At 42.7% G+C, this 16,618-nt stretch overlaps 1 protein-coding gene and 1 long non-coding RNA gene across 2 annotated transcripts; both read right to left on the reverse strand.

Moving 5' to 3' along the window:
• Positions 1-2,750: 2,750 nt before the first annotated feature.
• Positions 2,751-3,587, reverse strand: LOC138839918 (melanoma-associated antigen B16-like). The gene has a single exon (XM_070039392.1). It carries the CDS (start codon positions 3,585-3,587, stop codon positions 2,751-2,753), a length of 837 nt encoding a protein of 278 aa, XP_069895493.1.
• Positions 3,588-3,672: 85 nt separating this feature from the next.
• LOC138839670 (uncharacterized) lies at positions 3,673-16,498 on the reverse strand. Its single transcript, XR_011376009.1, has 3 exons — positions 16,427-16,498; positions 13,125-13,200; positions 3,673-3,786 (listed from the first exon to the last, which is right to left on the reverse strand). It is a non-coding gene; the product is annotated as an uncharacterized lncRNA (long non-coding RNA).
• Between the last annotated feature and the right edge of the window lie 120 nt (positions 16,499-16,618).

Raw genomic sequence — 16,618 nt, forward strand, 5'->3', positions numbered from 1 at the left:
GTGGCAAGGGCTAATTACAAGTTAACCCATCAATGTAGTCTTCCCCTGAGTTTATGAGAGAAGAAATGTACATGGATGTTTTCCCTCTCTCTTATATTGTACAGCAGATATATCCAATGAACAATTTTTAGTTGACAACTTTTCTCTTTTCCTAGTGGAGTTTCTGAGGAAGCCAGATTTCCATGGAAATTACCATAGCTCGATCTCCAGGCCTTTAGCATGCTCACCTTAATAGCCCATGGCTGATTTTTCTACCACTACTCATTATTAGAGATAGACTCTCAAGAACTTTTCTGCTGCCTGCCCTAGCTTTGAAACTGGAACCTGAAGACATCAACCTCCTCCTGCATAGTTAGGATCAAACACATGAACAATTGTACCTGGCACTTCTTAGAATATTTTACGAGGACCAACTCCATACTTCCACCCAAAGAATCAACATCTTCATTTACTTTGTCTCCATTACAGGTGTAAGGATGTCTTAAGAGAATTTGATTCAAACTACAAGGAAAATTAGTTATTTTAAAATATCCCTTAAAAGAGCCAGGAACCAATGGCTCATTCCTGTAACTCTAGATACCCAGGAGGCTAAGATCTGAGGATCAAAGTTTGAAGCCAATCTGGGCAGGAAACCCCTGATAATCTTATCTCCAATTAATCACCTAAACCCTGAAAATGGAGCCGTAGTTGAAATAGTAGAGTGCTAGCCTTGAGAACAAAAGCTCAGGGGAAGTGTCTGGGCCGAGTTCAAGCCTCAGTACCAGCACACACAAAAGACCCCTTAAAAGTGTAGTTTCTGGCTTCCTCACCTAGAACAAGCACTGATTCAATAAAGTATGATGTTATACCTAAAAAATCTTCTAGAGAATATTATGCAGCATAAAGTCTGTGGATTACCTTTAATCACATAGTGTGAATATAAAAATTTCTATTCCTTCCTTACTGTATATTTCCTTCTATTTAAAGCATACCCCAACTAACTAGGAAGAATTTTCACTCTAGAATTTTGAGTCTTAATTCTGACATGCTTCATGTTCAACTATTGTCCCTGAAGATCCTACTCCACTTTTCCCAAACCAATACTTAACTGAAAATTAATGTTCATTGAGGAATTACAGATTGCCATGCCACATTCAACATTTAACAGCATCTGGGAATTTACTTTGGCTAAAATTATCATTTAGGAAATTCTATCTCTATTCCAATATATATTAGAATATCCTCAAAAACCAATATTTTAAGATTACTTGGAAAAATTATATTTATGAAAACAAGTGCTCAGGCTGGGAAGGTGGCTCAATTGTAGAGTGCTTGCCTTGCATGCATGAGGCCCTGGGTTCGATTCCTCAGCACCACATAAGCAGAAAAAAGCTGGAAGTGGTGCTTTGGCTCAAGTGGTAGAGCGTTAACCTTGAACCGAAGAGCTGAGGGACAGTGCCCAGGCCCAGAGTTCAGGCCCCACAACTGACAAAAAACAACAACAACAACAAAAAACAAGTGTTCAATCTTATTTTACCATTAAAATTATACAAAATGACCAGATGCTCCAGTACAGAAGGGAAATAAAATAAATGGTAAGCCTGAGATAAATTTCTTGAACTGTATTTCTCTTACAAATTATAAATGAAATAAACTTGCCCATAGATATATATTTAAAAATGTAAGGGAAAAACATTATTAAAGTTTACTACTCTATGTTGTGGCCATAAATATTGTGAAGTTGAGAGCTTAACAAATTGGTTATCTTATACCACATTATCATATTGATAGAATTTTCCAAATTTTTATAAAATAAAAATTTATTATTCAAGAATTATATTGTGTAAATAATATTGCCCAAACATTGATATTTTAAAGTTTATTAAATTTCTAAAAATTGAGCAACAAATGAAAAATACAGTCTTCAAAAAACGTAATACATTGGGAAACAACAATACTCTTGGCACTTTTTTTCACAAGTTGTCCACGGCTTTGGTTTTTCTCTTTGTAAATTTGTGCTGTCACTGTATCATCTTAAGAAAATTTTCATCACAACTGTAATAGTTGAACAATTCCTCTCCTAAATAGATTTTAGCAAGAATCACAAATGTATAGAAAAAAGAGAAAACAATAATATATTTATAACTTACAGAAACAAAATATTAATGGATAGATGATACATTGCTTTTTTTAAAAGACAACTAACACCTATACTTTTTAAAACTAATAATTATTCTCAGGCCATAAATGAAAAATCCACCTTTGACTTCATATACATATAAGAGAACTTGCTGCATTTGATCAAATTTACAAAGAGTTATATTTCATGTGTCCTAAACTGAACTATGAAAGCCACTTATAATTTACACATTTTTACAGAAAAACACTAAAATAAATAACAAGCAAATAACTGAATATTTCTATACATAATTTTCTATTTCTATTGACATTGAAGTTCTTAAAGCTGAATTCCTTCCAATTTCCAAAGAAATAGCTATAGAAATATTATTTTACTCTAGCTCAAACAAAAAAATGAATTCTTTACAATTTGTTTCACAAAGAAAAGAGAATTTGCATTACTTCACCTAACCAACAGTATTACATGTCAGAAGAAATTAAAGCTATAAAACCAATCATCGCTAGTAACAAGAAAAAAAGAAACAAATGTATGGTATGTTCTGCTAAGGCCTACATTCTTTCAACATTAATATCTATCATGAAGCAACTACTTAAAGAAACTACCTCTCACTTAGTATGAATTTGCTGGCATTCTAGCATTCAGTAGATGCAGAACCATAACCACCATGGCCTGATGCTTGGGAGAGGGCTCTTTCTTGCTCCTCAAGCTGAGCTTCTTCATAGAGAGATGGGAAATCAGTGGGATCAGTCCCACGAACCTTGGCCATAAACTCGAGGACTTTCATCTTGGTGGTTTCAGCATAGGCTCTTGGACCCCACAGGAACTCAAACTTCTCAGGATGACTATCAGGCCCCTTCTGGTACTCCAGGTACCCTTCCTTCACAAATTCATCAGTGAAGAGCTGCTTAGGATTGCCAAAGATGAAGTGCTTCTTGCAACAACAGATCTCCATCTCCTTCATAGCTTCCCAGATGTGCTCTTCAGTGGCACGGTGGCCCTTCATGAAGATCACACCCAGAAGAAATATCAGGAGGCCGGTCTTGGGAATGCCCACTTCTCCACACTGCATCCCATCATAGGTGAAGCCTTCTTTGATGAAGATGCCAAAGCAGTGGTTGGTGGCATCCACTTCCTTCACTTCCAGGCCAAAGATAACTTCAAGGCGCAGACAGGCTTTCTTGAAGATTGCAGAATACAGGATCTCATACTCTCTGATGACAAAGTTCATCATATCTTCCTTACTTAATGGCTCTTTCCGTCGATAATGGAGGAGCATGAGATTCATCAAGAAAGACACTTTCTTATCCAGGAGAGCCTCTATGGTATATGGGGTAGACTCATCTTCTTCACTACTGGAGCTCTCATCACATTCACCTCCACAGGCACCATGAATGCCAGTGGAAGAGGAGCTAGCGCTATGAGGACCCCCAGGATTATCGGGGGCCTCAACAACAGGAACCACCTGCATACTGCTTGTCACCACAGGATTGAGGGAGGACAGTGTTTCCTCCACAGCCTGGGAGACCTGGGCAGCCACTTGGCCCTGGGGCTCATGGCCCTGCTGAGGGCCTTTGTCATGGGAACACTGTTGCTGCTCCTTATCGTGGGGCATGATGACTCTTAGGTTGGCAGCAGTGAGGAAAGGCAGACAAGAAATGTAGACTTGCCTAAGGGAGGAAGGGAAGATATGAGATTATTGAAGGGTGGTCAATTCAATTGCAGTGGTTCTGATAGAATCCTTATCCATGCTTTTCAAAAGTGTGTTATAAGGCCTCATAGACCTCCTGTTAACCTACTTTCTCAGTCCCCAAGACCTGAATGAGGATATACAATGCCTCATGTCTCAATAGGAACATCACCAGGGATCAAAACACAGATTCACAGTGAGGTCTGTGGCAGCTAACTCTTTTCTTTCTGAGGAAAGTAGTATTTTTGTTCTTATAATCTTATAAATCTTCATAATCTCAGACAGAAATACAATGATTTATTTTCTGTAGGGACTTTCTACTCTCACAACCACTAGTCCCCCATGGCTCAAAATGAAGAAGAAATGTTCCTGCCAATTCTGTAAGTTTTCTATTGACTAGTTTGACCCTCTGGAAAAGAATGTAAGCACTGAATTGGAGGCACTCCTCAGTCACATCTCCACAATTTGGTACTTCACACAAGCTAAGAAATATATCTCAGGAGGACATATGATGACCACAGAGAAAGATCACCTATTGGTAAAACACAATTAGTTCACTCAGTACAATCAAGCTGCTGCTACCTTTTAAAGTGGATTTGAAGTTGGGCACCCATGGTTCCTATCTATAATCCTAGCTACCCAGGAGGCTGAGATCTGAGGATCATGGTTCAAAGCTAGGCTGGGCAATAAAGTCCCTGAGACTCTTTTCCCCAATAAACTACTCAGAACAGGCTTGAAATAGCATTGTGGCTCAAGTGGTAGGGTAGTAGCTTTGAACAAAAGAAGCTCAGGAACAGCATCCAGGCTCTGAGTTTCAAGTCCATGGAAAAGCAACAATAAAAATAAATATAAATAAAAGGGATTTGACTTCATGGAAATACAATAATCTTGTATGCTGGATGGTGGTTTGAGAGTCTGAGCAGTGATTCCTCATTAGCTGTCCTGGCCCTAGTTACTGCTCTCCTGCCCTTTCTCCCAATGGATATGAACTCACTGCTTCTGGTAATTTGAAAAAGCAAAAATAATTTGGGGTATAATGCAATGAGAAAAGTCTAGAAGAGAGAGTCATTTGAGTCCATGCAGCCCAAAACCAGTTTTTCCTTCTTAGTCCACTGCCTCCTGGCCACAGAAATGTTGGAGATAGTTGTGGGAAGGGTATTCCCACATAAGGGAAGTTTGTACACACTCAGAGATGTCTTAGAAGTGGGCCTTGACTTGTGAGTTGCCTTTATTTTTTATCTATAGATGGTCATGAGTTCCTCTAAGGTGCTAAAGAATCTCCCTTCACCTGTTGGTTGAAACACTGGAGGGACTTAGACCCTCCAAGTTTAAGATTAAAGTCCCTCATATTGTTCTACAAGGGGAAAGTGAGCTTAAGGGTGGGAGCATCAATTATAACAGTATATTTCAACAGGAACATTTTTGTAAGAGGAAGTAAAAATGGACAGAAGTGGCCTATATCCGGGTCTTTTTCTACCTAAAAGATCATCCTGACTGGATGGAGAATACAGGTTAGACGCACAGGCCTGTGTGACATTATGCTCCCCCCATGGTTCCCTCCCTGGGTCCAAAGGCCTCTGACTACATAAAACCTGAAGCTCCTCTGGACTCTTCCTTCTGAGTTGGAGGAATTGTTTCCATCATAAGCAAATCCCTTGAGCTTCGATCTTTATGCTCCTTCTCATCCATCCCTAGAAAAGGAAAGCAATCTGGGAGGAGACCCTACTCAGGAATGTTCCCAATATGAGTGATGTCTCAAGGAGATTTCAGACTCCAACTTCTTCATGGCCCCTTCTCTCTGAGTGAAGTGAACAAGGTTAAAAGGATTTAGGAACCTCTTGTAATAATGACCATTATGTTCAGGTTTTCCAACAACTAACCCCAGAATATTATCTAGCCTGGAAAGATGTCACGTTACTGTTAGATCAGTCTCTGACTTTTCTGAAGAAAGGGAAGGTCTTAGAACAGGTTGTAGGAAGAGAAAACCACTACTACACTTCCATGAAAAGGAAAAGTCAGAAGAAGAGTGAGATTACTTCATGAGACCAGGCCATACCTAAAAATGAATGCAAATTGGATCCTGCAACTAGTTGCCACAATTTGGGAGAGAAGGCATTTCAGATATGCCATGTTCAATAGGCTAACTAGAGTCAAAGTAAAATCACACAATTACTTCCAAATATTGGCTATCCATCAAGGAGATATTTAGGCCACAGTATCCTTTCCACAAAGACTTAAAAATACTATCAAAAATATATCAATGTGCAACCAGGGACATATACAGAGAAGATTCCTGTGTACTGTATATATACTTATCTGAATTAGGGATTGGAAAGGGAACAAAATGGTGAGACAAAGGACAAGGAGAAGCAATGCAACAGCAATACTCACAAGGTAACATGTTGGAAATGAACTTCACAACTTGGGGGGAGAGCACTGAGGGGAAGGAAAGTGGGAGAAAAACAAAGGAAGGGGGTAACAATGTGCTCACTACTTGACATATGTAACTGTAAGCCCTCTCTACATCACCTTGACAATAAAATTAAATTAAAAATAAGAACAAAAAAAGAAAAATGCTTTTGTGCTCATTCTAGGGCTGGAACTAAGGGCCTGAGTACTGTACGGGAGCGGGTTTTCTTTTTTTGCTTTAGGCTAGGACTCTAGTACTTGAGCTACAGCTTCACTTCTGGCTTTCCAATGGTTAATGGATGATAAGGGTCACATGTACTTTCCTGCCATGGCTGGCTCCGAACCATAATCCTCAGATTTCAGACTCCTGAATAGCTAAAATTACACGTATGATCCAGAGAGCCTAGCAAAGATAAATGTTTACCTCATTTGGCCAGCCTACTATTCATAGAAAATTAGTAAAAAACTGGCAACCCAGGGCAGCAGGTCCTTGGACTGGAAAAGGATTTGAAGAAGGGTTAAGTGGCAAAATGTTCTTATTCTGTCCATGCAGGTAATCCAAAAGGTTACCTGCCCTAATTCAAGGGCATGTTTCATTTATGGACAGGAGGCCAATATAAAAGGGAATACTCCTGGAAGCACAAACAACATCAGGGACCCTGCCTCATTGGTAAAGAAAACCAATGGAAGGCCCCATTGCTCCATGACCCTGTGGTCCTTGCTCTATCAGAAGGGAGGAAAATGGGTAGGGAGACAATATGGCCTTAAAGGATGCAGTGTCATTTTTTTCTGGACCCAGTTCCCCTGATAAGGTTACTGTTTGGGTATATCAGGTCAGCCCCAAGAGCATTAGTTCACACAACTCTTGGCCTGCTCCTGGTGAGAGTTCCACTTCTATCAACCATTTTTCCAAAATCTCACTGGAATCTCTAGCCCAACTATAGGTTAAGTTGCTTTTGTCCCCCGCCCCCACCAGAGTACCATAGTCTTCCCCCTAGAATCCAGGATAGACTCTTCAGTATGGACTGATGGTGGAACACTTTGGGACGGCCTGCAGGAGAAAACATGCTTATAATATGCCTCTAGGACCCTTCCCATTTCCCACACAAGGGCAGTACCCTTAGTACCCTCACCCTGAAATGAGGTCCTAGACAAATCATTTCTGTCATATAGGGGACTAAGACATCAAGGACTCATTGAATGTTCTAGCCCTTATAATACCCCTAATCTTGGGGTACCAAAAAAGCCCAATAAGTAGAGGCTGGTTCAGTACCTCAGATAATAAATGAGGCAGTCTCCTGTAACTGACTAATGAATCAATCAGCAACAGCCCTGGCTTCCTTCAATAGTCTCTCCCTTACCCTCAGTTCATCCCCTTAAAACCCCTTGGTCTGCAGGATTTCTGCTCTCTTGCCCTCTTCAGACCATGGCCAGGACACTGAGAAGTTCTCTAATAAAACTTGCCTTTTCTAAAGGTCACTTTTCTCCTTGTTTATTCTAAACTTAAACATTTTCCTTACATTTTAGGGTGGAAAAACCCTGGTGGAATTTTAAAAAAGAGAAGATGCTGCATCCTTATCATTTGATCTCACTTTCTCTTTCTCCCTCTCTCCCTCTCTTTTCCTCTGCACTCCCTTTCTCTTGTGACCTCTGATAGGGACCATTTGCTGAATTTCCAACCCTCGCATCCAACCCTAGACACTAATAATTTTTCCATTAATGGCAATCAGCAGACAGAAACCCTGTGCTAAGACTGAACCTTTCCCTACATTCCAAAGTGCTTTGGGATTGTAGAACCCTTGTTGTCATCTCCTTTTCTCTTTCTTTTGTCACCCTCTGTTGGCTTATGACCTATATATGGGTGCTTTGGGATTGTAGACCCTACTACTTGCCTCACTATCCGCCCTTATTCTCTCTCCATCTGAAAGACTCCAGTCTTGTTCTTTACCCCCCCCTTCCTGTTATCTCTCCCTCACCAGGGCTCTAGGTTTCTGCCCTATCTCCGCACCATTAGAAGTACTCCTACCTTTTTCAATACTTCCCTTTTATTTCCTACCATTGAAGGACTCTGTGCATTTGCCTTAGGCTCTCTTTGGCTTCAGGCCTTCTTCTTTAAGGACCCTCTAGGAAGTGTTCCTTGGACTCTGCCTCTTCTGGTCTCATACAATGGGCTCAGCTTCAAAACAAAGCATCTTTATTTCCTTTTCACTTTCTATTTTCCAAACCTTCTGGACCTTGATATATTCAACCTTTATCCTTAAGCAAGCTTTCCTGTATCTTAGATCTAGCCCTTCCCTCACTGGTCTTGCCTTCTCCTCTTTTAATTCAGACCCCTTACTGACTGCTTACCTATCTGGATAATCTGTCCCCTCTCCCAGACCTAAACAATTAGTTTCAGCCCCCTCTTTCCCATGTCCCCAATAATCATTTGCTTCTTCTGTCCGCTCCTCAAACACCAAATGCTATTCCTGTACTCCTTTTGTGGGAAGTGGAGGGAGTGGAAGATCCTGTAGACTGCATGTTCCTTTTCACTCCCAGTTATCACACAAATAGAAAAATTGGGCTTATTCTCATACAACCCCATTAAATTCAGTAAGTAATTTTCCCACCTGTCCCAGGCTTATGACTTGATTTGGGAGGTTATTTATTATAGTCTCAGTTCAACCTTTATCGGAAATGAGGAGGTGCTCAGCCAAGCAACATGCTGATCATTTGCATCAACAGCAGTCCACAGCCCCTTTATGGACTCAGCCAAGACAGCCCACTGGACCTGCTTTCACTGTGGTGATTTGCAAACCTTGGCACCTCTGTGAAAAATGAAGATATTGGAAATGGAATTCCCCCAAGGGGGGCAGACCCCCTTGTCCATTTAACAATTGCTATATTCCCCACAAAAGACAGCAGTTTTCTGGCCATTTTTCCTTTTGGCCAATGTTGAAGCCCAGTTCACAGTTGAGTCCATCCAAGGATCACTGGAAGGGTATTAGGGAAGACAGTACCTTTCCTCATCTGTTCTGACTGAGTTTGCTGGACCTCTTCAGAAGGCCTCCTTTTTCATCATCAGAATGAAGGGAACCAAAAAGATTCCCCTAAAAACTCTCCCACTGCACTGCATCTCTTGGATCCACTCTTTCATATACTCCTTCCCATAACAATGTAACAGTCTAACTTAACCTTAAACACCTAAAAATTAGTAGTTCACGTTTAAAACATTGGTTTGATCTAACTGTTTTTCCTAAAAATGTATTTAATAATTATCGACCTAGGAAAAGTAAAACATTCTAAAGTGAGCCAGACACTAGTTGTTGATGCCTGTAATCCTAATTACTCAGGAGACTGAAATCTCTGCACTGCAGTTCAAAGCCAGATCTAGCAAAAAAAGTCTGTGAGATTCTTACCTCCAATTAATCACTAAAAATGGAGTGGAGCTGTGGCTCATGTAAAGCATTAGCCTTGAGCAGACAAGCTCAGTGAGAGTGGTACACTTATTTTTGAAATCAAAAGTATAAAATAATTACTAAGTCTAGTATGTAAAACTGTATATTTGATCTTTATCTACGTTACTAAATATGTCAGATCTCATTAAAATGCTTTAGTCACCTTTAAGACCTATCTAAATAAACAAAAAAGGGAAGAAAGTTAACTCTACAGATCTATTAGCTAAAGTTCTATTTAGAAGACATTTTTTTGAGCAGTTTCTTTACAAAACATCATGTGGGGGAGTATAAACTAGTGTTCTGTTTCCTCAGACCTCGGTGGCTGCTTGCTTACTTTGTCAAACCATATCATAAATTGTCCTTCAACATGCCATGGTGGAAAAGGTGACCTGACAAAACCCCAATCAGTCTAGCTTCCTGGATACCTTAAAACTGCCTTTTAGCTTACACCCCAATAGGGCACAGGCCTCTTTACATTCCACTATCTATGTTGAGTCCCCTTCACTGTTCCTTTAACCATTGTCTTCATGGTTTTAATATTAATACACTGTTTAATCAACCTTTTCCAGAATTTTTTGCAGAACCACATCATGACCACTTCAAGAGCAATCACCTGTGAAAACCTTAAGATAGTACTCCTGTTACAGTCACTGAGACTCCATGGACCATCTCCCTTCAGGCCATTCCGAGCAGGAAATAGCCCCATGATCAACTCTGTCCCATTTCCCTGTAATGAAAGGAGTTTGGAGTGATGGAAACAAGTTAACAACTTCTGCCATTAGGCCTCACCATCCTAGGCCTGATGAGGCCTTATGGGGACTTTCTTCAACACAAAGTGACCTAAATTTCAGTATGCAGTAACTAACTCCCAGGAAACAACTCCCAGGAAGTGCCAAGCAATAACAGCCCCTACTTCCTCCAATAGCCTTGCTCCTTCCCTCTGTTCATCCCCTTAAAAACTTTTGGTCTGCATGATTCTCTGCCTCTGTCTCCTTACTACCTGTCCCTCTTTCCCTCTCCAACCATGGCCAGGATACTGAGAGGCCTTCTCGGGTTTTTTTCTAATAAAACCTGACTTTTGTAAAGATAGCTTCTATCTTCAGTCTCCTGGTTCACTCTAACCTCAAACACTTTCCTTATAACCATAGATAGTTGTCTCGTTTGGCAGACACTGTTTCCAACATAATGGGTTCTAGTTCAGCCTTGTTGAGAACTATTTCTATTGACCTCTTTGTTGCTTAAAATTTGCAGGAAAGGGTATATTAGCCCAAACCCCTACCTGACCCATCAATCACTCCCTGACACATGGGACCAGACCAGCTGACACATCTCATCCCAGTAATAAGGAAAAAAACCTAAATGGAACATCCCAGCAACAAGGAGAGCCCTACTGGGACGGTGGACCATACAGAGATAGTTGAAAAAGAATGGATGGTGGCAACTTCTAAATGGAGTCACTGGTGCTTGCCATTTCAAAAGAAACTAAAGCTAACATCAAAAAGATATTTCATAAACATAGCTACCTGATGCCCATACCTATCTACCCTCTAATTGGAAGTAACACCCTTGCCTATTTCTATAGCTTCAGAAAAAGACAAATGTTCCTTCTCACGTATGAGCATATCCAGCTAAGTAAATCAGGCCCAAAGAAACATAGGTCCCATGGTTTCCCTTATTTGCAATATCTAGTATATGTCTGAGTTAAGCAGAAAAGGTCAGATAAGTTGATGTTAGGGAAATGAACCCTAATATATGTATTCAAATGTTTTTTTTCTTTCATACGATTGTTTCTAACACATTTATAAGATTATTTCTTTGTTGTTTTGTATGTCCCTCCCCCATGATATAACCCTGCTCACTGTATTTGATGTCGGTATAATTTGTGGAGGGGAAGGGGGAAAACAAATCGTTTAAATAGGGATACAGGTGGACCCATTAAAACAATGAGATGTACAAATTGTTATGTTGAAAACGAACTTTACAACTTTGGTGGGGGGGGGAGGAGGATTGGGTGGGGGGTTGGGGGGAGGATGGGAAGGGATGGGAAGGGGAAACAAAGGAGGAGGCTACAATGCTTGATAAGAATTGTACCCATTGTCTTGCCCATGTAATTGTAACCCCTCTGTACAGTATTTTCACAATAAAAAAAAAGGAAAAAAAGTAAGAGGCTATTAAACATATACCCCCACTGGTAGGCCTTAAAATTACATCAAGCATAAAGTCAAAAATAGGAAAAGATATTTCTTTTAATCTAGTCTACAAAATTTGTCCCCAGAGATATCACATGACTTAGATACCATAGGTCAAACCCTGAATCGATCTTTTGGGACAAATCAGTATCAGTGATGATTTTACAAAAAAAAAAACAAAAAAAAACAAACTTTCAATATGCAAACAGCTGATGGGATGGGATCATGTTCTGCTGAGGGAATCTACAAAAACTCACAATAAAAGACTGACTACCCAAGGGTAACTTTCATGGGGAGATATCTGGTCTAGGCTCTTTTAGTTGCTACTTTCCTAGGACCTCTTTCTGGAATGATACTTCTCTAATAATTCTGTTGCTATTTAGCCCATGAATTCAACCTACTAAGTTGTTTTCTCATGCCTAAAGGCTTTTAAGCTCCAGGTAGTTGTGGAAATGCCTCCCCCCCAGAAGGTCCACAGAGACCGCTGGACTGAACATTCCACCTTTCTGGAGGGGGGGTTGACTGCTTGATGGTGATGCTCCATTTTAGCTCAAAGAAGCCAGATAATTCATGGCCTCATGTCTTATTTCTATAATAACTGTTAAGGTTCCAACAAGGGAGTAGGGGGAGGTGAGGAAGAGGGAGAAAGGAAATAACTAAGTAAATTAGAGACAGGAGTTTGGTGGAGATAATGTCCCCTCCTCTTTCTGAATACCCTTGGAATAAAAGTTATTATCCCAATAGAGACCATTTCCCTTCCTCTTCCTAATTATGCTATGACAAGGAAATAATGGCCCTGATAGAAACAAATCTTTCTTTCCCTTTGGGGTGAAGTGTGTAGTTTCCCATCCAGATACCACAACAGTTGAAACTCACTCAAAGGACATAAAAGCAAGACCCTATGAGCACTGCAAATGAATTCCCAAGTTCAGGGCCCACTAGAGGCTCAAAAGGCTCCAGATAAGAAGAAACAAAGTTATTGAGTTGGTTGAGAAGGCATGGGCCCAATATCAGCAGAAACTTGTCTCTCCCCACCCCCAAGGAAACTGGTGGACAAGACCTCAAAGGAATAAGGTGGTACTCCAAGTACATACTGGGGATTGATAACCAATAGTATTTCCTCAACTTCCCTGGTGCCTTTCTCCACCGCTGAATAAACATTGCCCCTACTACCACTTTTTCTGACTCATAATTCTTTATTTGGTGGAGGGGAAGAAAGGACCCAAGACCTCTACAAGGTATCAATTAAGTTCAGAAGTGTTTCTTTTAAATTAACTCCTTACCCTGAATGCTCTTGGCACTGAGATTCCACCTTTGAATGAAAAGGCCTCACGTTCCAGCTCCAAAGTCCACAGTGGTCTAAAAAAGAGAAGAGATGACATGATATTACCTCATCTGTAGGCATACTTAGGACAAAAGTTTCCCTGGAGTCACCAAAGAGGCAGGGAAGTGTCCCACTATGATCTTTATTCTAGAATGAGCAGTTTGGATAGTCTAATGCATCGTTCAGGCTTCATAGGGTCTAAGATTTAACTTTCAGCACAGAGTTTCACCTTTGGAACAATATAGCTTTTCTAGTAAACACAACGGAGTCTTGAAAGAACTCTTTATTGGGTACTTTCCCTCAGGATTTCAGGAGGTTTTAATATAATCTCTAAATTCAATAATTTGTTAAGCAAAGTATACCCTTCATGACTCTGAGATTTTGGAATGAAGATACATATATATGTATGTGTGTATATATCCATATGTATATACACACACACACACATTATATATATATATATATATATATGTATGTATGTATATATAGCCTGTCATAGCCATCATGTCCATTGTGCTTCCCCAAGAGCTAATAAGATGGAACTGGCTGGTGTGTGTGTGTATACCAATCATGTGGCCTGAACTGAGGGTATAGGTGCTGTCCTTGAGGATTCCTGCTCAAAGTAATTCTCTTGAGCACAGAGAACTCCAGTTCTGGAATTTTAGTGGTCAATTGGAGATAAGAATTTCATGGAGATTCTTGTCCAGACTGGCTTAGAACTGCAATCCTCAGATCTCAGACTCCTAATTAGTTTTAATTACAGGCATAAACCTCTGGTGCCTGGCTGGTAGAGTCTTTATAGATCCTTCTTTGTGATTTGCTGTTAATTCTCATTATCTTTCATTCAAGTCCCCACACTGGAAAATGTTCAATAAAGTGCATTATGCCATCTATTTTGTGAGTCCTCAGATTACATTCTTGACCATATATCTGAGACAGCCCAGAAAGAAGTCTGGACCCTTTATACACTGGACATCCAAAATGGAGAACAGGTAAATGATACTGAAATTTATCTGACTTGAGGTGCAGAGACTTAGGAAGTTGTTAGAGACCCCACCTAGACAATTGTTAACTCCAGAAACTCCTTGAATGGCTTATAGAACAGACTACATAAGACTAAGTTCTGTCCATTCCAGAAACAAAAGCAAAATACACCATTCTCCCTTCCCCTGCCCCCTCCCTACCCATGCATCTGCATGGCACCCCAGAGGCACTGACAGGATCTGCCATATTTATGCTGCTGATGAACTTTCCAATACTTCTTCATGGAACATGTTGGCCCGTTCATCATTTTTGCCCTGTTACAGCAACCATCCCTCACCTGCAACTGCCACTCTTGCTTCCACCCCAGCCACTGCCATGTTCCCAGACCTGCCACTCCTCCAATTCTTCTCCCCCTGCCTTTTTCCCTCCCCCAGCCCCTCTTCCCCATCCCCTTACTTTCCAATACTTCTTCATGGGACATTTCTCCCCATTCACCATTTCTACCGTGGTGCTGTCCCCCCCTCCGGCATGCCTGTCCATAGTACTACTGCTGCTGCCACCACAATCACTGCCACCACTACCACAACTGAAGTAGCCTTTCTTGCCCTGCCTCCTTGCACTGCCGCCACCCCCCCCACCCCATGCCTCAAGAGCACTGATTAGATTCCCTAGATTTATGTTGACAGAAAACTGGCCAGTATTTTTTCATAAGATATTTACACCCATTTATCATTTCTGCCCTGCTGCCGACCCCCCCCCCCCATTCTGGCACCTCATCCCAGGCTGTGGCCACCATCTCTTCCACTGTCACCCCCTCTCCATCTGCTACCCTCAGAGGTGTCGACCATATTTATGCACTATATTTATGCCGCTGACGAACTTTGCAGTATTTCTTCATGGGATATTTTCTTTTCCCCATTCCCCTTTCGGCCCTGCTTCAACATCCCAAACTGGCACCCCACTCCCTAGATTCTGCAGCTGCTGCTTCCACGACACCCCCCGCCCCCCACCCCCCGCACCTCAGAGGCCTGGGCCATATTTATTTTGCCAGCAAACTTTGCAGTATTTCTTAACGGGACATTTTCCTTTCCCATTCCCTATTGCCGTCCTGCACCAACCCCATCTGACTCTGACCACGCCCCCATTCCATCCCACTAGTGCCTCCACGGTGGCCACGCCCCCTTCTCACTACCCCCCTTCCCAGCTCAGAGATGAGGTCTGATCTGCCATATTTATCCCCTCGGAACTTGTCAGTAATTCTTCATGGGGCATTTTGTTTTCCCATTCCCCATTGCCACCCTGCACCATCCTCCATCTGACACTGACCCCCCCCATCCCACCCCACCCCACTGCTGCTGCCTCCACAGCCGGCGCTCCCCCTAGTCCCTCCCACACACCCCTCAAAGATGAGGCTGTTCCGCCATATTTATCCTGCGGAACTTGCCAGTATTTCTTCATGGAACGTTGTCTTTTCCCATTCCCCATTTCCACAAAGCTGCTTCCCCCAATCTGGGCCCCCCACCCCACTGCCTCCGCTTCCCCCTCCTGTCCCCCCCCCCCCCCGCCGTCCCGCGGCGCCTCAGAGGCAAGGGCAGATCCGCCATATTTATTCTGCAGGCAAACTCCAGTATTTCTTCATAGAACATTTTCTTTTCCCATTTCCGCAAGGCTGTCAATCCCCAATCTTCCCCCCCACCCCATTGCCTCCGCTTCCCCCCCCCCCCCCCCCGCCGCCCCGCGGCTCCTCAGAGGCGAGGGCAGATCCGCCATCTTTATCCTGGGGAACTTGCCAGTATTTCTTCATGGAACGTTGTCTTTTCCCATTCCCCATTTCCACAAGGCTGCTTCCCCCAATCTGCCCCGGGGCCCCCCCCCCCGCACTGCCTCCGCTTCCCCACCTTTCTCCTCCCCCCCGCCGCCCCGCGGCTCCTCAGAGGCGAGGGTGGATCCGCCATATTTATGCCGCTGGAGACCTTCGCCATACTCTTCAGGGGACGTTTTCCTGAGGAAGATTCGGTCTGGGCATGTCTTCCCACACACACAAAGCCTCTGCCTCCGCCACAAAGCGGCCCCGGGCCCGGGCCCCGGCCCCGGGAGGTAGCGCGGCCACAACCTCCCAGCCCCACACCCGCGGCCCGACACGCGGCACCGGCGCCATGTTCATTTGCGGCCTTGCTCCATGTTGGACCCCGAGGCCCCCTCTGTGTCCTGAGACCCCCTCCGCACCCCGAGGCCCCTCCGTCCTCATTACAGCCTTATCTTAGCATTGGGCCGCACCTGCGACGGCTCCTGCTGTGCTCTGGTGGGAATTCACGAGGCGCAAGTCAGAGCCTCACAGGGAGTCTCTTGCTGCTTGCTTGCTGCCGCGGCAGCTCCCCACGCCCAGCCAACATCCGGGGATCCCTGCCTGGGGTTACGCATGCCTGACTGCAAGGGCACATGTGCTCTGCGCATGATCCTGAATTGCTT

Source organism: Dipodomys merriami, unplaced genomic scaffold, assembly GCF_024711535.1.
Source record: "Dipodomys merriami isolate MVZ:Mamm:240054 unplaced genomic scaffold, mDipMer1.0.p SCAF_3, whole genome shotgun sequence".
In the NCBI taxonomy this organism is placed as follows: domain Eukaryota; kingdom Metazoa; phylum Chordata; class Mammalia; order Rodentia; family Heteromyidae; genus Dipodomys; species Dipodomys merriami.

Bases quoted from the DNA above. Each gene is read 5' to 3' on its own strand.
- LOC138839918 (XM_070039392.1), bottom strand. From the start codon at position 3,587: ATGCAGGTGGTTCCTGTTGTTGAGGCCCCCGATAATCCTGGGGGTCCT.